This window comes from Lissotriton vulgaris, chromosome 4_2 (genome assembly GCF_964263255.1).
Source record: "Lissotriton vulgaris chromosome 4_2, aLisVul1.2, whole genome shotgun sequence".
In the NCBI taxonomy this organism is placed as follows: domain Eukaryota; kingdom Metazoa; phylum Chordata; class Amphibia; order Caudata; family Salamandridae; genus Lissotriton; species Lissotriton vulgaris.
Genome location: NC_141692.1, coordinates 11447017 through 11470929, shown reverse-complemented (window position 1 = coordinate 11470929; position 23913 = coordinate 11447017). Strand labels below are relative to the sequence as shown.

The 23913-nt window shown below is 41.4% G+C and overlaps 1 protein-coding gene across 1 annotated transcript in view; it reads left to right on the top strand.

Moving 5' to 3' along the window:
• Nucleotides 1–17320, top strand: part of LOC147718125 (uncharacterized) — a 61891-nt gene extending 44571 nt beyond the window's left edge. The window contains exons 3-4 of the mRNA XM_086919248.1: nt 4530–4631; nt 16962–17320. Of these exons, the coding sequence (XP_086775374.1) occupies nt 4530–4631; nt 16962–17089 (230 nt within the window). The 3' untranslated portion in view covers nt 17090–17320. The remainder of the gene's footprint in view (nt 1–4529; nt 4632–16961) is intronic.
• The last annotated feature ends 6593 nt before the right edge of the window (nt 17321–23913 follow it).

Below are 23913 nucleotides of genomic sequence, written 5' to 3'. Positions count from 1 at the left end.
AGGTATGAATTAATAAATTACAATAAATTACCATAAATTACAAATACATCTACACACATAAAATAATAACATAAATAAAAATATTTAATTATATTTAATAAATTAAAAATATTAAATATACTTTCAATATTTTAAAAGTTAATAAAATACAATATTATCTAAAATAATACAAAAAATATTAAATACATAAATAAATAAAAATACTATTTAAAGTCCCAAAACAAATACATTAATGAAAACAATGGATAGCGTAGAATGTAAAATTACTGTTCCCACTCCAGAAAATTAAACAGTAGGGAAGCATTAAATAACATAGGGGTAAAAATTACTATTCCCACTCCAGAGAGTGCAAAAGTAGGGAAAGCGTTTGATAGCGTAAGGGTAAAAATTACTATTCCAACCCCAAAGGGTGCAACAGTAGGGAAAGCATTGGATAGCGTAGAGATAAAAATTACTATTGCAACCCCAGAGGGTGTAACAGTACAGAAAACGTTGGATAGCGTAAGGGTAAAAATTACTATTCCAACTCCAGAGGGTGCAAAAGTAGGGAAAACGTTAGATAGCGGGTCGGTAAAAATGAAGATTCCCACTCCAGAGTGTGCAACAGTAGGGAAAGCGTTGGATAGCGTAAGGGTAAAAATTACTATTCCAACTCCCGAGGGTGCAAGAGTAAAAAAGCGTTGGATAGCGTAAGGGTAAAAATTACTATTCCAACTCCAGAGGGTGCAAAAGTAAGAAAGCGTTGGATAGCGTAAGGGTAAAAATTGCTATTCCAACTCCTGAGGGTGCAACAGTTGGGAAAGCGTTGGATAGTGTAAAGATAAAAATTACTATTCCAACTCCACAGGGTGCAACAGTAAGAAAAGCGTTGGATAGCGTAGGGATAAAAATTACTATTCTAACTCCAGAGGGTGTAACAGTAGGGAAAGCGTTGGATAGCGTAGGGGTAAAAATTACTATTCCAACTCCAGAGGGTGCAACAATAGGGAAAGCGTTGGATAGCGTAGGGGGAAAATTACTATTCCCACTCCAGAGAGTGCAACAGTAGGATAAACGTTGGATAGCGGGTGGTTAAAAATTACTATTCTCACTCAAGTGTGTGCAACAGTAGGGAAAGCGTTGGATAGTGTAAGAGTAAAAATTACTATTCCAACTCCAGAAGGTGCAACAGTATAGAAAGCGTTGGATAGCGTAAGGGTAAAAATTACTATTCCAACTCCAAAGGGTGCAACAGTAGGGAAAGCGTTGGATAGCGTAGAGATAAAAATTACTATTACAACTCCAGAGGGTGTAACAGTAGAGAAAGCGCTGGATAGCGTAGGGGTAAAAATTACTATTCCCACTCCAGAGAGTGCAACAGTAGAGAAAACGTTGAATAGCAGGTGTATAAAAATTACTTTTCCCACTCTAGTGAGTGCAACAGTAGGGAAAGCGTTGGATAGCGTAGAGATAAAAATTACTATTCCAACTCCAGAGGATGTAACAGTACAGAAAACGTTAGATAGCGTAGGGGTAAAAATTACTATTTTAACTCCAGAGGGTGCAACAGTAGGGAAAGCGTTTGATAGCGTAAGGGTAAAAATTACTATTCCAACTCCAAACGGTGCAACAGTAGGGAAAGCGTTGGATAGCGTAGAGATAAAAATTACTATTCCAACTCCAGAGGATGTAACAGCACAGAAAACGTTAGATAGCGTAGGGGTAAAAAATACTATTCCAACTCCAAAGGGTGCAACAGTAGGGAAAGAGTTTGATAGCGTAGAATTTAAATTTAACATACTTATAAATAATTTTTATATTTAAAATAAATCTACCTCATTTACAAACAATTAATATTTATTAAAAGCAATTATATTTGAATAATTAATTAACAATAAATTATCAACAAATTACAATAAATATTAATTATTAAATATTACTCACCAAATAATAAATATTAAAGAATTAAATACATTTCATTACATAAAAATATGATTTAAAATTAATTCTCAATTAAAAATTATTAAACAATATACCAAATAATACTTTTTTTATAAAACATTGATAACCACTTAATTACAAATATTTCCCAATTAATACGAAATAATTAACTATTAAAAATATTAATTCCAATTACACAATTATTTACCTATTAAAAAATGAATTACCAATAAAACAAACTATTTCCCAATTACAAACATGAATTACCAATTTAAAAAATGTGTTAACAATTAAAAACATTAATTATCAATTAAAAAAATAAATTATCAATTAACATAATTAATTCTCAATTAATAATTATTTTAAAATACATTATTTATCCATAACAAAAAAATTATAAATCAATAATTAATTACAATTAATTTACTTACCACCCAATTCCCCTATAAACCCACAACCCACTACAGAAATAGAAACAAAATTAATAAAAAGTTATTTATAATTCCTATAAATTAATAATTAATTTAGTAAATTTAAATTACTTACCACCCTATTCCCCTATAAACACACAACCCGCTCCGGTACTGACACATAACATGTACTTAAAAATAACAATAAATATCTATTAAATAATTAATTTATCAATTACAAAAAATAATTGCCAATTAATAATTAATGTATCAATTAATAAAATTAATTGCCAATTAATAATTAATTAATCAATTAAAATAAATAATTGCCAATTAATAATTAATTTAAAAACACTTATCCATAAAAATAGTATTAATTAATTACAATTAAATTACTTCCCGCCCAATTCACCTATAAACCCACAACCCGCTACAGAATTAAAAACATACATTAATTAATATTAATTTCTAATTCCTAAAAATTAATAAATAATTTTGTATATTTAAATTACTTCCCACCCTATTCCCCTATAAACCCACAACCCGCTCCAGTACTAAAACATAAAATTTACTTAAAAATAACATTCTTAATATATAAAAATAATACACATAAAATTAAAATAAATTAAAATACTTAACAAATACATATTACACATACATAATTAAAAATATAAAAATATCACAAATATCGATATTAGTAACATCGAAATTAGTTATATCGATATATATGCTATCGATATTACTAACTTCGATATTACTTACATCGATATAAATAAATTCGATGTTACGTACCTTAGGGTCGATATTCTGTCCAACGATATTCTTAACATCGAAATTCTCTACCTTCGATATTTGCAACACGATTTTTGTGTAGGTCGACAATTAGGACTCGATATTTTGACTGTGTACCCCTTGTATGAGCAATTCAAGGACAGGAAAGATGTTGGGCAGCTGAGTTGGTGAGGTTACTGCAAGTCATGTGGAATGTTACTGCACTGGTGTCAGTGAAAATATGGGATCCATAACCTAGTCTTCTCCTGTTGGCCTTTGTGTGGGTTCTCTGCTGGCACTTTGCTGTGGTTCAGCTTTGGTTGGATAGATGATTTGATGCCACACTGGTATCAGTAGCACAGAAGTGGCCATTGTCATATAGATGGTTTATGAAACCTCTTAGTTTGGAAATAATAGCCTTACTTCAGATTGTTCACTTTACTTGACCTGCAGAGCTGGATCGGCCATGCTTTTTTATTGTCATTTCCCTGGGGCTGAGGCCACTTGAGGCTATTTCTGACAGGTGACCACTGCTGCATTTAGGAAGCAAAAAAGGGAAAAATAGAGCTAGAGTGAAGGAGACTGGAGAGATTGTGAGATAGAGAACAAACAGTAAGAATTATAGGGCAAGAAGGAAGGCTGGTTTGAACATTGTTGCCAGGGCTTCTTTTCGCCCCGCATCAGCCCCTGTGGGTCTCCAGTGCCTTACTCATAGAGCTCTCTTCATGTGCACATTTGCTGCTTGGAGGTTTGATGAGCTTCTATCTTCATCCAGGGAAATCCTTACTTAGATATTAGAGAACCATCTGTGTACCAGCTTTGGCATTCAGATACTTGGTTTACTGAAATATGACATTTCCACACATTTCATGCATGGAATACTGCCAGTCCTAAATTTGTAAAAGAATTAATGCCGGGCCTAAAGTTTTGTTCAAAAGACCAGGGATGGTGCTATTGGAGGGCGAGGAGCTGAATATCAATGCTTATCATCTTCATTCCACCCCATGTCTCTATAATTCACCACCAGACACTCCCTACCTTTTGGATCACTCTTGAAGGTTCTTTGTCAATCCTGATTTTTCCCTTTGCCACTGCTTTTCCATGTTTTTCTCCCTCCTTCTTTCTTTCCTCCATTTGTGTTTTCCTCGCTTTCACTCGGTCAAAGCCTATGTGGAAAATAAATGCCTGTTCCCGGAATTGAGTGCAGGTGGTTCCCATGTGCAACCACCGGCTCAAATTATATAATGTTTGCTGGCACAGGAACACCACATGTATTGAGGTAAAATGTTCTCTTCCACACACATGTCACTCAGAGACATGCTTTGCAGGTACATGGATGTCCACCAATTCAGATACTGTGTATGGTGCCAAATGAAGATACACATATACTCTTCTGACCAATAACCTTTACTCCATTAAACTTTGCAGATACGTATGATGATACTTATTATGGTTGGAGATCACTTCAAGATACAGTCTCACTGTCCTCATCACCCACTCCTGAAGAAGAACCAGCTAAGCAAGTGAGAGGTATATCTTTAGCATGAATCAGTGAAAAGTACATTTATTAAGGTTTGCAAAACAATACATGTTAAGACAGATAGCGCCATAGCTCAGTTGGCCATAGTATACATTTGGTCCCCATAAGGACTGCAGGAGAGAAATCTCTGTGAATGGACATTTCACAACCAGCCTCAGTACACATTTTGGGTACCTACCCATGGTGACTAAAGCACAAGAGGAACACATGGGGCTCAGCATTTTAAAAATGTGTGTGATATTTGCTATGAAATGTTCACCCTGGTGCGGCACGTGTCTGAATGGGCATCACACAACCATCCACAGTATAAGCTTAATGGGTCACCAATGGCGTCACAGGGTAAGCATTATATGAGTGTCCATAGTCCATGCTCCATTTCTGAGCGCAGCACCTACATGGCCCCTAACCACTGCAACCCCACTCGACCATGAAATTAGGCCACCCCATGTCACTGGCGCACAGAAAGGACCCTGCTACTCACTCATCAAAGTAACAGAGGCTGGAATTGCTTTCTGGCCAATGTCGGATCTCTACCCAAACATGCAATAAACATTTGGGACCTGTTATCCTCCCTCATATCGGGTTTCGGACTGAAACCTGGACCAAGCCTGGCTCCAAACCTGATATCGCTGTTGCGCTGTGAGGGTTACTATATTCAAAAACTGGATAGACCCCATAAGGTGGGAGGGGAATTAGCTATCATATACAAAGACCCTATCAAAATCTCTATTATAGACCAACAATGCAGCGACACCATGGAGATCTTAGTTTTGAGAGCTGACCTACATCCTCAACTTAGTTGGCAAGGCGCTCTTGTATACTGACCTCCGGGACCACTTTCCAATTTTTCCTCACAACTAATGGAGCTAATCTTACCCCATGTTATCTCAACTAGCAATTTCCTACTTCTTGGAGATTTCAATGTGCACGGTGAAAACCTTGCAAACAGAGAAGCTTCATCACTATTGACAGACCTATCCACACTTGAATTAACTAAAATAAATAATGAACCCACCCACCTGGCAGGACACACATTAGATTTAATGCAAACAAACGGATGGAGCTACTAGTCCCCTGACTTGGTCATATCACTCGTTGATCGACTTTCAAATCAGCGGTCAAAAAGAAAACACAGCCCCCAAAACATATCCCACTAGGCAACACAGACAATGGCATAAAATCACACCCTCAAAGTTCCACAAAACTTTCATACCCCCCCAGAACTCGGAATTAAACAGGACAGAGAAACGCTTGTCTTCCTTCTCAGCTGGTTTGCTATCCACCATTGACCGCCGAGCCCCACTGAAACTGCAACCGGTTTCCACCAAACGTCACCAGACTCCACGGAATTCTCCCAATCTCAGAACCGAAAAAAGCCATTGCAAAAAACTAGAACGGCTCTGGCGCCTCTCCCAAAACCCACTAGATAAAGAAAGATTTAAGAGTGCACCAGCAATATACCACAAAAACGTGAAATCCGCTCGGAAATCACACATCGCACTCCAACTCGAAAAAGTGGAGAATTCCCAGCGAACTTTATTCCAGGTCCTGAAATCATTTAATAACTCTAGGGCATGTAATATCGAAGACGACCCTTCTCAAACTCTATGTGACAACATTGCAAACAATCTCTCTCAGAAAATAAAAAACATATATCAAAAGATTACTTTAGCCACCTATCCCCAGTCAGGTCCTTGTATAGACTGTCCCCTGGTCACACCCGTCGCCTTAACTCGAGAAATGTTTCCAGCTCTTACGACCATCGAAATGGATGCACTACTAAGAACAGTGAAATCAGGGCCTCCACTTGACCCTATTATCTGCCAAGACCTCCATCCTGCTATCTAAGACACTTGCTGCTCCCATCTGCTCAATCCTTAATAGACTCATGGAGGAAGGCAGCCTCCCCCTTGAGTGGAAAGTAGCTCAGATCATCCCCATCAGGAAGAACCCTAAAGCCACCCCGGAAGAGGTTTCTAATTATCGTCCCCTCTCTCTGCTTCCTTTACACAGCAAACTCTTGTAGAAGCACATCAACAAGCATTTGTCTGAGTTTGTTGAATCCTCAAATCGTCTAGACCACTCACAATCTGGATTTCGACCTAGTCACAGCACTGAGTTGGCGCTGGTCGAAGTCACTGATAACATCCGGACGCTAGCGGACAATGGTCGGGCAGTACTCCTGGTGCTGCTAGACCTGTCTGCAGCATTCAATACCATCTCCCACCTGATCCTGTTCAAGCGCCTTGAGGACATAGGCATCCAGGGGAAGGCCTTAAAATGGTTGACCAATTTCCCGACCGATAAAACCCACACCATCAATCTGGGCTCTTTTCGCTCACAGACCACCAAAGTCACTAAGGGGGTACCACAGGGCTCATGTTTGACCCCCACATTATTCAACATCTATGTTACCCCCTAGGCTGGCCTTTTGAGGAAATTAGGTTTCATTTCAATCTCACATGCCGAAGACATGCAACTTCTTCTCTCCTTTGATAAATCTAACCTCAACATTCAATCCACCTTTTCGGAGGGTATGAAGGGCACCGCGCATTGGATGGGAGAAAACCTCCTTCAGCTTAATACTGAAAAATCCGAAGCTATGTTGTTCGGAGAAGCATCACTGAGATGGTTCCCCATCTGGTGGCCTTGGGAATTAGGATCAGCTCCTCCCCCTAACCAGGTGGTAAAAAATCTAGGAGTTTGATTAGACGAGAAACTTACATAAGTGTCACTTGAACATTACTGCCGGGCATGCTATCACACACTCAGCCTCCTCTGAAGTGTTTTCCCTCTCCTGCCACTATCCACAAGTAAAAACCTAATCCAGGCTTTGATCATTAGCTACCTGGGCTATTGCAATGCCCTGCTGATATCTGCAAAGGAAACCTCCCTCAATAAACTACAAGTAGTTCAAAATAGCGCAGCCCGTTTGATGACCAATGCCCCTCCCAGAACCGCATCTATTCAGTTACTTAAAAAACTACACTGGCTCCCAGTAAAAAAGAGAATCAAATTTAAAGTCTGCTGGATGGTGTAAAAATGCCTAAACAACATGGGTCCAAGCTATGTGACAGAAAAGTTGTTCAGATACATACTATCCAGGCCCTTGCGGTCGAGTCACCAAGCGCTCCCCCATATCCCGCGCTTCAAACTAGCCTGCATGGGCGATAAAGCTTTCTTCCACCTTGCCCCGCACTACTGGAACCAACTCCAATTGCACCAATGTACCGACTTCCTTACCTTCAGAAAGCTGCTGAAAACTTCACAATTCTGAATCATCTTCCTGGGTTGGTCACAAGAAATCACAGTGTGGAGATACCTGGATGGGGGTAATTCAGGCATTTTAAAAATCATATAAATAAATACATTCCAGTCGTGCATACACAGTTGTACACCAAAACACACAAGATGATGGACAGAATGTTTCACAATGGCAAAACATTTACCCCCAGTCACAGATCTGTGTTTAATCCATCGTTATTTTGCTCACCAAGCCACCCCAGTTCAGACATGGGCATATGCAAATCAGTCTTGACCCTGTGCCTCATGGGAACAGTCCAGCCCGAACTGCCAAGTCATGTCTTCCCTGGACCAGAATCAAGCATCCTAGGACCGGTTTCTGGCTATCAGCCGTCTTCAGCCAGGATAGCTTGACTCCAGTGGCCTAGTGAGCACGGGACCCACGTCTGGGCATACACTTCCCACATAGGGTGAACAGCAAAACACACAAGATGATGGACAGAATGTTGCACAATGGCAAAACATTCACCCCCAGTCACAGATCTGGGTTTAATCCATCGTTATTTTGCTCACCTAGCCACCCCAGTTCAGACATGGCCATATGCAAATCAGTCTTGACCCTGTGCCTCATGTGAACAGTCCAGCCCGAACTGCCAAGTCATGTCTTTCCTGTACCGGAATGAAGCATCCTAGGACCAGTTTCTGGCTTTCAGCCGTCTTGAGCCAGGATAGCTTGACTCCAGTGGCCTAGTGAGCACGGGACCCACGTCTGAGCATACCCTTCCCACATAGGGTGAACAGCAAAACACACAAGATGATGGACCGAATGTTGCACAATGGCAAAACATTCACCCCAGTCACAGATATGGGTTTAATCCATCGTTATTTTGCGGTTGTAGGTTTAGATGCACAGTGAGTGATAGTATGTGTCTACCAGGGAGTGGTAAAAACATTACCATAAGCAATATTATACCAGGTCCCCAAGTAGAATCCCCACTCTCCTCGTGAACGTCTGATGTGGCTAAAAGCACCCAACCCCACCACTGCACATGTGACCGTGAGGACACCAAGAATGTGAATCTGATGACACTGGAGTGCGCCCTTTCAATAAAGGTCAAGAACAGGCTGTATATTAACAGTGTTTCCTTCCTACCAGCACATTTCAGCCAGGATTTCACAGGTTCCTAAATGGGCGCATGCCTTCTACAAACATTAATTTCAGGAAACCACTTTAGCCTCAGTCATATCATCAAACTTGGGTCCTGTTGAGGCTGCCCGAGGTGGGAGCCATAGCCATGCCCATCTTGTGTATTTCAAATCTCTTCTGCTCTGAGGATTCCCAGGTGGGCATTCATGAGTTCATGAGATTACCAAACTGAATGATACACTGGTGTCTCTGCCAAACTTATCCGCATCTGGATTGCTACACCCAGTATGTATTCAAAGGTGTAAGCAGTAAGATTCAGGGGCCACACACGAACATCACAATAGCCAGAAACCCCATATTTATTCATTCAATCACCCGCATGATCCTAGGTTGGTAACGCACATTGGTATTTCCATGTATGGTCCAGTTTATCTGATCGTCCAAGTGTTCCTCTGAGAACATCTGTATCCCCAGGTATCAGCTGAGTTCTGATCTGGACTTGCCAGTGGCCTTAAATTTTGTCTCTGTTTCTTTAATGTCTAAACTGCTCAATGAACACTGGGCCTTATTTACAAAATGTTTTATAGGTTGCACACACTTAGATTTAGTAAATGGGAGGGTTTGCAACCGCTAGTAAACTATTTTGGGCAAGATGCACAAACCATATTTGAGAGTGTGAACAGTCTGAATCGCAGAATCAGGGCAGTTGGGACTGCATCACTAAACAGATTCTAGAGAATTGCAAACTCAGTTTGCAGTTCAGTATTTGGAGGGTTGTGTTTAGGATGTTGCTTCCAAATACCCAAACGCAGTGCTATGTATTAATATATTGCAACCAAATTACAGTTGCAAAACATTAAAATTTAATGACCAATTCAAAATGTCATAATGGGAATGGGCCCCATAGGACCCCATAACATTTGAGAATGTTTAAAAATATATTTTTAAGAGCACGCAATGGCCTCGTGGACTCCTGCCTACTCCTAAAATATAAAAGTTAAACGTTTCATGTTTTTTGAGGAACATGCCTCATTTTTCTTTAAGTTAAATAGGCTGCATAAAAAAATTGCTTTATTTAAAAGCAATCATAGACATGATGCTCTGCTGACCCCATCAGTCCTCTATCCCTGTGATGCTGTGATGGGTCTTGTATTGCACTGCAGGTTGCTCTGTCTTGTGAGAGATGGTGTATACAATGAAGGGCTTGCAGTCCACTCAGTGCTTAACATTAATTGGCTTCCCTGTCCCTCTTATTTGCTGCCTTCTAATTGGCCAGTGCACGCTGGCTTCACTTCCTCTTCTTTCTGCTGGAGCATGGACCAAGTACTGATTGCTTCAGTTTGACTGCTGTCCTTCCACTCATGCTGTGATTTAGGCACTAGTTTAATTTTGTAGTCTTCTGTGTTGCCCTTCTTAAATCTCTTGCCATTTGTAGCAATGTTTTACTGTACCACACACACTTCAAGAAATATCTTTTACCCTTTGAAAAGGATGGATAGTGTGACAACAGATGTTATCTATTTTTCTTGGGATAACAGATGTTCTCTGCTTTCAAATTTATTTTCAGTAAGATATGGACATGGGCGCAACTGCTTTCTGTTTTCTGTGTTTTTTTTCTTTTTATGCATAGAGAGATTAACTGATTTGCTCAGGGGTGGCCTGAACTGGAGTGGGTGGATTGGACTGGGGTAGAGTGGGCTGGATTAAAGTAGAGTGGGATGGACTGGGGTGGGATGGACTAGATGGGGTGATTTAGATTGGAGTGGGGTGGATTTGATTGGGGGAGCTGGACTGAGTTGGGGTGTATTGGAGTGGAGTGGAGTGGGGTCGGTTGGAGTGGGGGATGCTGGGTTGGATTGGAGTGCGATGGACTGAAGTCAGATAGACCTGAGTGGGGCGTACTGGACTGGGGTGGATTGGATTGGTGGGGGTTGGGGTTGGTGGATTGGAGTACAGTCGATTGATTGCAGTGAGGTGGATTGGATTGGGTAGATTTTATTGGGGTGGGGCGGATTGTTTGGGTTGGAGCTGGATGGATTGGCGATGGTCAATTGTTTTGTATTGGATTGGGTGGATTTTAGTGGCCAGATTGTTTTAGATTGGAGTGGGGCAGATTGGAGTGGGGTCGATTGGAGTGGAGCAGATTGTTTTGGATTTGAGTGTGGGATGGGGTAGATTGGAAGGGAGAACATTGGAATGGGACATAATATTTTGGATTGGAGTGGGGCAAATTGGAGTGGAGAAGATTGTTTTGTATTGGACTGGGGCAGATTTGTATTGATTGGATTGAAGTGGGGTGTAGCAGATTGGAATGGATTGCATTAGAGTATGGCAGATTGTAGTGGGGCAGATTGGAGTTGGGTGGGTTGGAAGGATTGGAGTGCGGTGGAGTGGAGTGGATTAGATTTGGGTGAGTGGTTTGTATTGGATTGTTACTGGGGTAGATTAGATTGACGTGGATTGGAGTGGGAGGATTGGAGTGGGGTGGATTTCAGTGTACTTCACAATTATGTGTTAATGCATCCTTTCACAAAGTACACATAAACATGAAACACAGACGCATTGAAATAAGGCAATCCTCATTTTTTGAGAATAGCGCCTACAAGCAAAACCAAAGGAAAACATGAGTGAAAAGTGTCAAAAGACGACTTGGCAAAATAAAAGAAAGTTAACTATCGAAAATAAATCTTTGCAATTTTGTTTGTCCTGCTGGGCACATTTTTGCTAGTCACACACCTCCTGTTAGCAGGGCACTGGAAGTTAAAAATAGCACAATTGTACCTCAATCACATTCGGAGCAGCGGACGGCCACTGATTAAGTTGAATCAATTAGTGCTTGATCCCTGCTCCAAGGAGAGGAAAAGAAATTATGTTAGGACTGCCTTGATGAATTGCATGGCTGTAAAGAACAGTGCCACACAAGCCAACAAATGGTAAGCAACAGGTGGGATCCAAGCCCTTGTTGGATACAAGAGTGTCTCGCAAGTGAGACGCATGTGCTAGCGCATGCTCTCACAGGCTCGATCCTAAAAAGACTATGATGCATTAAGTGATAGTGCTTTTAAAAAAAGAGCATTAGCCCTGCCTTGGTCATAGTGCTGTCCTGAATTAAATTTAGCCGCACTGCAAAGAATCCACTCTGCTGTACAGCATGGCTACAAAACATTGCCAATGGCACTCATAGGCATGACCTATTAGCTTTGCCAATGCTTTTGTAACTGCATACATGTGTGAGTGTATGTGACAGGCTGTTGGCACAGGGATGACTTGTGTGTGTCAGTTGCACATGTGTGCAAGTTTGCAAGTGTCTGTGCTACATTAGGGTAAATATGTGCGGAACATGTATGTTTATGCACACAGGTGAATAGTTGGCACATGCTATGTGAGTAGCTATGTGGTGCTTCTTGTGGTTCTGTGGTTCTGAAGATGCCCTGGCCAGTCTGTAAACTGGACACTGGCCTTGAATTTGCTCTCAACATGAATCTCAGTTTACCAGGACTTCTTTGAGATTGATAGCTTTGGACAATTCTTTCCTGTTTTTCTACAGGATTACAACATGACACCACATACAGAAGCTGCTCAGCCTTGTGTAGAGAAGGCAGGGGATGGAATGGTGGTTATTACAGTCAGGTTTCCTGCTGCAGCACTGACTTGTGCAACAACGCCAACTATGTGAGGATCCGTGCCAGCCTGCTCCTGCTGGCAGCGGTACTTCTAGTCAATGCTGGACTCTAAGGTAAGGCGAGTAGGTGAGACCGGCTCACCGTGTGCTGCTGAACATACTTCAGTGTGGGGAGTGTGGGCCATGTGGGACAAGGGCAGCACTGAACCCAGCTCAAAATGCGTGTTACAAAATGCCATGTGCATACTTCAACCTCCTCTCATTACCCAAATCTAACTCTCTCAGGCAGTAGTATTAAGCACCCACCGCTCACCTTAGTCAGTCCCTTTCTATGCCAATACATTCCCCACTTTTTTCTGTGATTATTAAAAACCAGCTCAACAATCTGCTTTCCCATGTTTGCCCCAGCTTCCCTTCAACTACCATCCTCAAGCCTCTCTAGACCAACGTACACCCTCCTCCTTGTCCTACTTTCCCTCCCCACTTAAACCTAATCACCTACTCTCCCCCTCACAACTGGATCCTAGCACTGTGTCTCTCATTATTATGTCAGTGTCCTGTATTTAAAAACCGCTAGAAAACACACAAGATGATAGGCGGAATGTTGCACAATGGCAAAACATTCACCCCCAATCACAGATCTGGGTTTAATCCATCGTTATTTTGCTCACCAAGCCACCCCAGTTCAGACATGGCCATATGCAAATCAGTCTGACCCTGTGCCTCATGGGAACAGTCCAGTCCAAACTGCCATGCCATGTCTTCCCTGGACCGGAAACAAGCATCCTGGGACCGGTTTCTGGCTATCAGCCATCTTCAGCCAGAATAGCTTGACTCCAGTGGTGTGGAGTGCATGGGACTCACATCTGAGCATACCCGTCCCACTCTGGGTGACAAATGCAAAACTAACAGTTGATGGACAGAATGCACAAAAATGTCATACATTCACCCCAGTACATAGATCTTGGCTAAATCCATCGTTTTTTTGCACTCCACACCACCCCAGTTCAGACATGGCCATATGTAAATCAGCCTTGACCCTGTGCCTCATGGGAACAGTCCGGCCCGAACTGCCAAGCCATGTCTTTCCTGGACGGGAATCAAGCATCCAAGGAGCGGTTTCTGGCTACCAGCCGTCTTCAGCCAGGATAGCTTGACTCCAGTGGCCTAGTGAGCACGGGACCCACGTCTGGGCATACCCTTCCCACATAGGGTGACCAGCAAAACACACCAGATGATGGACGGAATGTTGCACAATGGCAAAAAGCTGTCCCTCACTCAATCTATTTCATTATTGCCCTTCGTTATCCTCTTATCTGTGTTACGATCGAAACTGCTTCATAAACAATCCTCCCACCATGACACAGTCTTTCACCCCTCCTTCATCCCTCAGCTGTAATCAACCACCCTACTTCTCCCTTACCTGCCGTGAGCCTTTAAAAACATCCTTTCTCCTCTCTGTTCAAAACTGATAGTTGTCTCTATATCCCTCCCTTATTTAACCATGTGTCTTTAAGTTAAACCTTCTGATTGGCTCCTTTCAAATGCTTTCCTGCCATCAAAACTAATTACAAATCACGCTGACTACATTACCCATAATTCAGTGGACTGATCAAAAATCTGACGGAGTTTGCGTAATTACATTACTTCCTGACCCATGCAGAAAAGCAGTGCGAATAATAAAAGTGAGCATTTAATGCAACTAATCTCCGAATGGTAATGCCAATTATTTTTATCAATTCGTTGTTTGGAAAAAACGTTTTCTTTTTAATATTAACACCAGCTAATGTGATGAATCTTGATGTTTCGCCGTGTGTGTTCGTGAAGACAGTTCTCTCTTGCTTCTTATTCCATCTGAATCTGACAGGTGCTACCCCAGAGCTGGGCAATCTTCAAACATCAACAATTATGGGGGTGGGATGCACACCTTTCTTTCATTTTGTTTGTCCAAACTTTACTTCATTATTCAAGGAATGCGTGCAAACTGGTGAATGGTGCCTTGCCCAAATGGCAGCAGGTTGAATACAAAAGTGAGGGGTGGGGCATTATTTTTGCCCCTACCAGATGCACAGCTAAATGCGCCATCAAGGCAATCTTGTAGTTAATCCATTGTTAGGAATTATGATCACTGTAGTCATTTTAAACCAATGTTTTTAACTTCCTTTCAAGTTACATTCAAGGTGGCATTTTGTAACACTCATTTTGAAAAGTGAATGTATGAATGTCAGTTTATTGCATGATATATTATTGTGTTTTACATAAATGGTAATGGTCATTACTGTTGTTTTTACTGTTATTTAAAGTGACCCCTGATGAAGGGCCCTTGACTGCTCGAAATGTATTGGGTTTTATTTAATAAAACACTGCCTTGGATGAATTTTTTGCATTGGTCATGTTGTTTTAAGAGGCTTGGACAGGCACGGTTGGAACACAAGAAACTTGGGAAATGGCAAACCATTCCGTGTGTGGCTTGAAAACACAAATGTAACTTGAAAGGATGTTAAAAACATTGGTTTAAAATGACTAAAAAGATCATAATTCCTAACAATGGATTAACTACAAGATTGCCTTGATGGCGCATTTATCTGTGCATCTGGTAGGGGCAAAAAGAATGCCCCACCCCTCACTTTTGTATTCAACCAGGTGCCATTTGGGCAAGGCACCATTCACCAGTTTGCACGCATTCCTTGAATAATGAAGTAAAGTTTGGACAGAAATAATGTAGGAAAGGTGTGCATCCCACCCCCATAATTGTTCATGAGTAGAGCTCCACAGCCACCTGTGATCTGCTGTAAGGTTGTAGGGTTCTCCAGATCTTGAGAGAAGTGGGGTGCAGGTGCTACAGACTGAATTCACTGGAGACTTGAGGGAGTGACTCCTTCACTGATGTACCTCCCTCTGGATGTTTGGAGTTGGGTTATTGGATAGCTCCAGTGGTTGTAGTAGGGCTGTTGAGGTCAGCCGCAGGTGTCGCATGGTGTACACAGATGTCCATACCAATGTATGCATGAACATCAAAGCAGGCTTACAATATTACTTTCATGAACAGTGCTGGTACTTATGGGTAATGAACTCCCTGCGGTCAGCGAGCTCCCCCAAAGCACCCATGATGCACCAAGTAGGAAATATGAAGATCGCAATGCACGTGCAAAAAAAACTACCATGCACCTCCATCTACCTGTCTTGATGGCACCTGCCAGAGTTCAAGAAGTGAGCAAGACTCCAGCTGCAATCCTCACAAAAAAATGTAAGCTAGGAGTTAAGGTGAGCGAATGTTAGATGTCACACTGGAAAGCCCAAATCATTCACAAGCAATGGAAGTGGAAAATAATGAATTCCCTAAGTAAAGTATTTGCAGAAATCAGCCTAATGTGCTTCCTGGGACTGTGTTGTGGACAGTTCCAGTGTGGTAATGGAAAATCAGTGGAAAGCTATACAAGGTCCATAGGTAGAAATGTGCTTAACTGTCCCAGATCTGACCGCTGCCTAAGGCTGCCGACACTTCCAATGCAGGCACTTTTTACCTCGCCCTCCACCCTTTGACTGGTGTTTGCCATTTCCCACTCCTGCACCCAATTTATGGGTTTTTGGGACTGCAGACCTACCCTAGACCCATCCTGGAGCTACCATCTGCTGCTCCATGGCTGCCTTTGGTTTTCTGGTGTCGTCCCTGCCTTGTTGCTGCAGGGTCTGTTGGTGACTCAGGCTAAGGGCCGAGGAGCTGCGAAGCACCATCTACCGGCACCTTGAGACCCTCAAGGGTGAGTAGTTGCACTTTACCAACCTTGATTGATTGATTGATTGACTATCAGTGCCACACACCACGCAAGATAACATCTTCCTCTTTCTAGTGCCGATTGTCTGGCATTCGGTGGCATTAGTGTGTGGCCTCGCCCCTCCCCATCTAATTTCTGATCCACCTTTGTCCTTCTCTGCATTGCTGTTTCTGTTGCTTGAACTTTGTCATTTACCATTGTGTTGTACCAGGTGTACTAAAGCTGTCCTTGAGGCATGTTGAGATTCTTAAATATGCTGATGTAGAAAAGTTGAATGGTCACTTTTATTCATCACTCCAGATGTAACCCTTATTTAGAGTATGTCAGAGAGGGACCCTGGTGGATTTAGAGTATTACAACTGCATTATATTCAGTGGCTCTCTACTACGCCAACATTTACTACCTCTTCATCAAACTTTAAGTCAGGCCCTTAATCTTTTAGCACCTGGCCTAATTCCTCATTTTAAACCATATTTAAGATGAGTTTCTTTGTAGCAGAATTGTCTAACATGCTTGCCTTGTGTTTTTTCAGATTTCAAAGTTGGAGGTTCCAAGATGCTCCTCTCCCTGTGTGTCAATTACTGGTTTTGCTCGATGTTGTGTTCATGGGGTAAACATGAGCAAGAAATGGATGCTGACTCTTGGATACTGGAAGACTAAGAGCTGAGGTTTACTCTGTTATTGATGGTCAACACTGAATTGAGACCACCACTTGCTCTGAAATCAATGTATACCGTAAAAACATCTTTACTAATGGTGTACAGTTGAATATAGATTTGCTCTCACTGATCTCATGAATGCTGAATTAAAATAAGTATAAGACTTCTCTAATTCTGTAAGCACCTGAAGAAGGATATGAATAACCTCCACTTTTTTTTATTAATGATTAAAGATGCACGCAGAAAAGCACTAATTCTATACATGGTGACTAAAGTCAATATTGTTTTGCCTTACTTTACTTAAATTACTCGTTTAAAATATAAGAAAGACAAATTATAATTTCTTTCTTATTTCGTGATTGAATAAAGCTGAAAATAAATGGAATTAATTTCTTGTAATTGACCAAATATGGACCTAGATTTTCTAGCACCCCCACTTGCATGGCGGTGGACATTTATGACTAACAACAACTCCCACAGTGTCCACAGTAATGTGCATGGTAGACCATGCACTGGATCTTGTTTCAGCATGGTACCCCATGCACTGGATCGTGTGTCAGCATGGTATACCATGCACTGGATCGTGTGTCAGCATGGCAGACCATGCACTGGATCGTATGTCAGCATGGGAGACCTTGCACTGGATCTTGTGTCAGCATGGTAGACCATGCACTGGATCTTGTGCCAACATTCATAGACCATGCACTGGATTGTGTGTTAGCATGGTGGACCATACACTGGATCGTGTGTCAGCATGGAAGACCTTGTCCTATATCTTGTGTCAGCGTGGTAGACCGTAAATGTAAATGAAAAGAGAGGCCCTACTTCTTCAAGAGACATGGTTCTATCTTAGAATATTAGTCTCCAATAATTCCCCTTGGAGATCACCAATCAACCACACTTAATCTCAAACACAATAACTCACTTCACTCTCATACATCCAGCCTTAAAAGAGCCAAAAGTTGAAAAGCTACTTCAAATGACAACACTGAATTAATGGTAGATAAAATAACACATCAATGAGCCAATAAAATACAAAATGTCAAAATGCATCTAAAAAGCTAATACATAAAAAGAGACAAAGAAAAAGGAGAGAAAACACATAAGACATTCACATTTGTCATTAATATCTGTTAATTAGTAGGGAACAATATAGGTAACACTTTATAGAGGGAATTTTCTATTCAGAAATGTGGAACTGTATTCCCAAACTTAACAATCACTAGGCATCGATGCGTTTCGGTGGGTAGACCCTCTGTTAGGCCCCTCTGGCGGTGGTGGCGGAATCCTTTGGCGCCCAGATCATATCCTATTCTGACGACACCCAGCTTCTGTTCACGTGCGACAGAGGCAGGGCTTTCGACGGCACACAGATTAGGGACTGTCTAGGTGCTGTCTTCGAATGGTTCCGGCGGCATGGCCTAAAATGCAACTCCGACAAATCGGAGCTGCTTTTTTTTGGCTGTACCCCTGATCCCAGCTGGAAGGCCTGGTGGCCACAGGATATGTTTCCCCCGGACAATGTCTCCCTCAAGGCAAAAAACCTTGGAATTTTGATTGATTGTGACATATCTTTCAGACCCCATATCATTGGGCTTTCAGGGAAATGCTTTGGCATTCTGAGGATGCTTAGGAAGTTTCTTCCTTTGTTGTCACTCCACCACAAAAAAAACACAAAAAAAACATCGTACAGGCCTTGATAGGATCGCGTTTGGATTATGCAAACGCCCTCTACTTGGGTCTACCTAAATATCTTTTGACCCGCCTGCAAGTGGTGCAGAATTCGGCGGCTCGAGCCATATTTGGGCTCCCGAGACGGGCCAGCGCCGCTAAGTTGCTCAAAGCATTGCATTGGCTGCCCATCCCCAAGAGAATCTTATTGAAAAGCCTGACCTTGGCCTTCTTTGGCCGAAGCGGCTGTGCCTGCTATCAAGCGTTCCAGAATAGGAGGCCGGTCATTCTGTTATCTGGCTCCGCGGGGCTGGAATGAGCTACCTCTGTCTCTAAGAAAGGCTAACAGCCTTCTCGCTTTCAGGGAAGAACTGAAAACTTGGCTCTTTGCTCAATAGTAGCTTTAGGTTCCCCTCAGTTTTTAGTTGTTGTGTTGTCACTCTGCACTTAGTTCTCTTCACCAAAGCGCCGGGATGCTCTTGGGAGTAGCCGTGTGCTATAGAAGAAAATAAATAACATAACATAACATAACATAAAAAACCATAACATAACATAACATAGACCAGGATAAAATCCACCCTTTTCATGACAAGAAATATTCCGCTCCTATCCATATTTTCAGGCCCACCGAGTGGTATTATCTCAATCCCACTCTCGCTCTGTATTTCTTTCTTTCTCCCTCCCACTCAGCCTCTGACGCATCTGCCGCCGTCTCGCTCAACACTCTCTCTTCACTCTTAATCTCACAATCACTATGTATTTCCTTCACTCTCCCGCCTTCTCTCCATATACTGCATCTGTCACTGTTTCGCTCCACACACACTCTGCAATCTTAATCTCACTCTCTGTCTGTATTTGTTTCTGTCTCCAGCATTCTCTCTGTTTGCTGCATCTGTCAGTGTCTCGCTATACACTCTCTCTGCACTCTCAATCTCACTCTTTCTCTGTGTTTCATTCTGTCTCCTGCTTTCTCTCCATATGCTGGCTCTGTAACTGTATCGCTCCGCACTATCTCTGCACTCTCAATCTTGTTCTATATTTCTTTCCGTATCCATCTCTCTCTACCTGTGCTGCATCTGTCACTGTCTCACTTCACACTCTCTGCACTCTCTCAATCTCACTCTTTCTCTGTATTTCTTTCTGTCTCCCTCTCTCTTCATGCCACATCTCTCTCTGTCTCACTTGACACACTCTCTGCACTCTCAATCTCATTCTCTCTGTGTTTCCATCTGTATCCATCTCTATCTCTCCATGTGCTGCATCTGTCCCTGTCTCACTCCACACACTGTCACACAAGGAGTCCATGGGTCCAATTAGTAAGTCAGATAGGCGTGCTGATAGAACCAACCATGCTGGGGAGGGGGGGGGGGGGCGTCCCTATTAAGAACGGTTACCCTCACACACCAAAGGTTTCATTCTTCATCATAGGGATGCCTCCTCACATCACACACTCTTTGCAATCCCACTCTCATTGTTGCTTTATATCTGTCTCCCTCCCTTTTTCAGCATCTCTGTCATTCACATTGTAGCCAGTGAATAATTTCTTTAGACCATGTAGTCAAGATCACACTTATGGCTCAATCGTCACGCTTAAGTAACCTTTTATATCTATGATGTGCAGTTGCGGATCCTTAGTTGTATCACTAGACTGCTTTGCTTTGACTTTTTCTCTGCTAAGCTGCAGTTTCTCTTTTGAAGTTTATAAAGTAATTTTATTTTTGTTTGTGTTTTGTATTTGTATAATTGTTTTGATTCTGAGCTTTTTAAGTCCTCTTAGTAATTGTACATTTGTACTTAGATGAATCCTTTCTTATTTTCCATGCTCTAGTATTTGTATTATGTCGCACTCAAAACATTTCCTGCACTCTATCTCTCTTTTTATTTTATTCCCATTTTATCTCCATCTTTCTCACATTTTCTGCTGTGTCCTATTGTTTTTGTCTCCCACACCTCTATTTCTTCCATCCACTTTTTATGTTCTTTCTCCTACCCTGTCATGCACACCGTACAAAAATATATATACAGTTTACCTTTCTCCTGTCTCTCTCTCTCTCTCACTTTCTGAATCTGACATTGCCTTTCTTTTTCTATATTTTCTTTTTTCTCTGTATCTTTCTCTCCTAATCTAGCTTTCTTTTTTATTCTCTTTCTATCTCTATTTATCCATATTTCCTATTATTTATCTGTCTATCTCCCTCTGGGTCTCTCTTTTAATTTGTCTCTACATTTTTCTCTCAATCTCTCTTTCATGCTCCTAAATTCGTTGTCTCTTTCTCTGTCTTCTTTTATATTGGTGTCTCTTTATTAGTGTCTCTCTACTGTACCTGTCCTTTCAAATGTCCATACACCTTTTACACTTACAGGAGGCTATACAGGATTTATAGCACCTTTAAATTCAACTGTGATGAATGCTGCAGATGCATTAAGTGTTCCAGTTATGATTGGTCCTGGTGTACCCTAATATAAACCTGGAGTGCATGGAAATGCTGTCCATACATTGTTTGTTCCTACTGGAATAAATGCTTCAGTTACTAACTATACAGAACTGACATAGAGGCAAGTTTGTCAAACACACATTTTCCCGACACAAGGGATAGACAAGCAGACTGTTAGTGCAGATTCTAATTTAAAACAAACACAATATGATCCTGTTAATAGAATGATCGAGAGGTCCCAACCATTTTTCCAGCCTAAAATAGGTGAGCCATCACAAATACATTTTACTACTTCTGGGATAACTGTGCCCATGAGGACTTCAAGTTCTGATGTGTCCCTTTTACATTCACAGTTTAATGCAAATGGAGGCACACATAGGGGGGAAATTAATTTGAACACCGCTGCAGAACAATTGGGACTTACACCTGGGGAATAGGAGGATTCGCTAAGAGGAATAGATACCTCAGCTCCAATTGTAAATCTAGGAATTAGTAAAATGACTGTTTGGATTTCTGAGAAAGGCTCATAACTGCAGCAAAGCAAAAAGTGGAGTTAAAAGAAACTATCATTGGAACTCTTAGTCCATTCAGACTAAATACATACCCGGATGTTAAATTATTATTTTTGCGCAACAACATTAGAAGAAGTGCCAGACAGGCTAACAAAAATGATCTGAACTAGCTCATAAATCTGAGATTGAAGTGCAGAAATTAAAAGCACTACAGAAAATTTACTGTGTTAGACTTCAGTGAGAAAGATATTGCAAACATGGGACCGACCGGAATGAAATTAAAGAGAAAGTGTTAATGACAGTGCTCCCAATGTGGAGTGAATTTGACAAATGGGAGGGGAGATTGTCCAAGAAAAAGGAAACGAAGAGAGTTAGGGTTCAGATGCCTCCTGGAGGAGGGTATGTAACGTGCCTTTAAGTAGAGCTGATATTACATCTTTCACAAAGGATTTTCCCAAATTGAGAGATAATCTAGTAGAATGGTACAGACAAGTTAAGCAGTTTGTGAAGATTTCAAAATTTCTGCGGAAGGACCTGGATTTCCTGAACGATAAATTCTCTCCTAAAGAGATATATTGGATCCAATTGACAGAACAGCTCAATAAATGTAAGAAACAGTTCATGTTCAACATCAGAGATTGTTGCAAGCTATTAGGAAATACAGTGGAATGGATAATGCAACTAAGAAAGAAATTGAACATTTTGGTCCTAGGTGTGTGCATGGATTGAGACCTGAGATTACTACAATGATTCAGAAGCATTTGATTTATTTGCAACGTGAACCCACTGATGAGATCCTGTGGTACTCAAAGTACTGTGGAGATAAAATTGAAATGGAACACAAGAAACTGATGAGAAGTTGAGGATGGATCAGATGAAAGTTGCACAGAGGTTAGATTCAGTTGCCTACAATGTTGCTATTATGCACAAAGGACATCAGTGTATTCCTATGATGCAGGGTTTTAATGGTTTCCAACAGCAAGATTTTCAGTTACAGGGTAAAGATTCCTGTGTTCAAATTGATTCCAGAGATGGTGTGGATATGTCGACTTTAAAGAAAATAAACCCTTGTCATGTGTGTGGGAAGTTGGGGCACTGGAAGCATGAATGTTGATTTAATGGAGTTAATAATGTACGAAATAGAAGTCCAGTTCAGAATGGAGGGACACACCAACCAAGAGAGGAAGCATTGTTCAGACTCAACCGAAGCAAAGAGGATGAGTTCAAAATCCTAATGTACAACAAACTCATACAATGCAAATTCCACAATACCTAAGCCCACAAACAAATGTTTATGTTCCAAATGTCTCAAAGTACAATACAAATCAGATCCCCAATGGAAATACTATTCCCTTTGTAAATCAAGGAATATCCTGACAGTATTCTGTGATCCAAACGAATAATTTTGACTAAGACCTGTTACAATTACGGGGCCTGAGAGGGAAGGAAGACTGTGTATGCATTGCTTCCTTAGAGGTAGACCAAAGTTGTCCAAATGTGGATGGTGAGGTTAATGGGAATCCTGTCTCCATCCTCGTTGACACTTGTACTACCTACTCTACTGTACAAACAGCAGAGGTTCCAAACCTGCACCTGTAGAAAGAATCGAAGTTGTTTGAGTTACAAATTAACAAATGACTAACCCAGTTTCAGAAGCCAGTGCTGTCAAATAAGGGTCTTTTGTGGATTGCCATTGTGTCATGGTGTGTGATTTGAGTCCAATTAATCTACTTGGATGAGACCGGTTGTGCAACCTAAATTATTCATATCTATTGTTCCCTGAAAGGCATTGAGTTGAAAAGGACTGATGAAGACATCATCTTCAAGCTTGCAGGACAAAGAACTGATATTGAGTTGTATCCACTATTAACCAAGGATGCTTTGCCCCCAGGACTGAGAGATACAGTGATTCCTGAGGTCTGGGACTTTACAGGACTTTACAGGAAAAGACATTGGACATATCAAAGGTGTTGAACCTGCCAGCATCACTGTGAAGCCGAACGCTGAGTTTCAGAGAATCTTGCAATGTAATTTGACCCCTGATACCATTGTTGGGATTATTCCTGTGATTGACTCAATGATTGATCAAGGTATTCTGAGAGAAATTATGGGGAGTCCATATAACTAATCCATTGAGAGTTTGCAGAAGCCGAACGGTAAACACTCCACAGTACAGGATGTGAGGAAAATGAATCCAATTGTTGTCC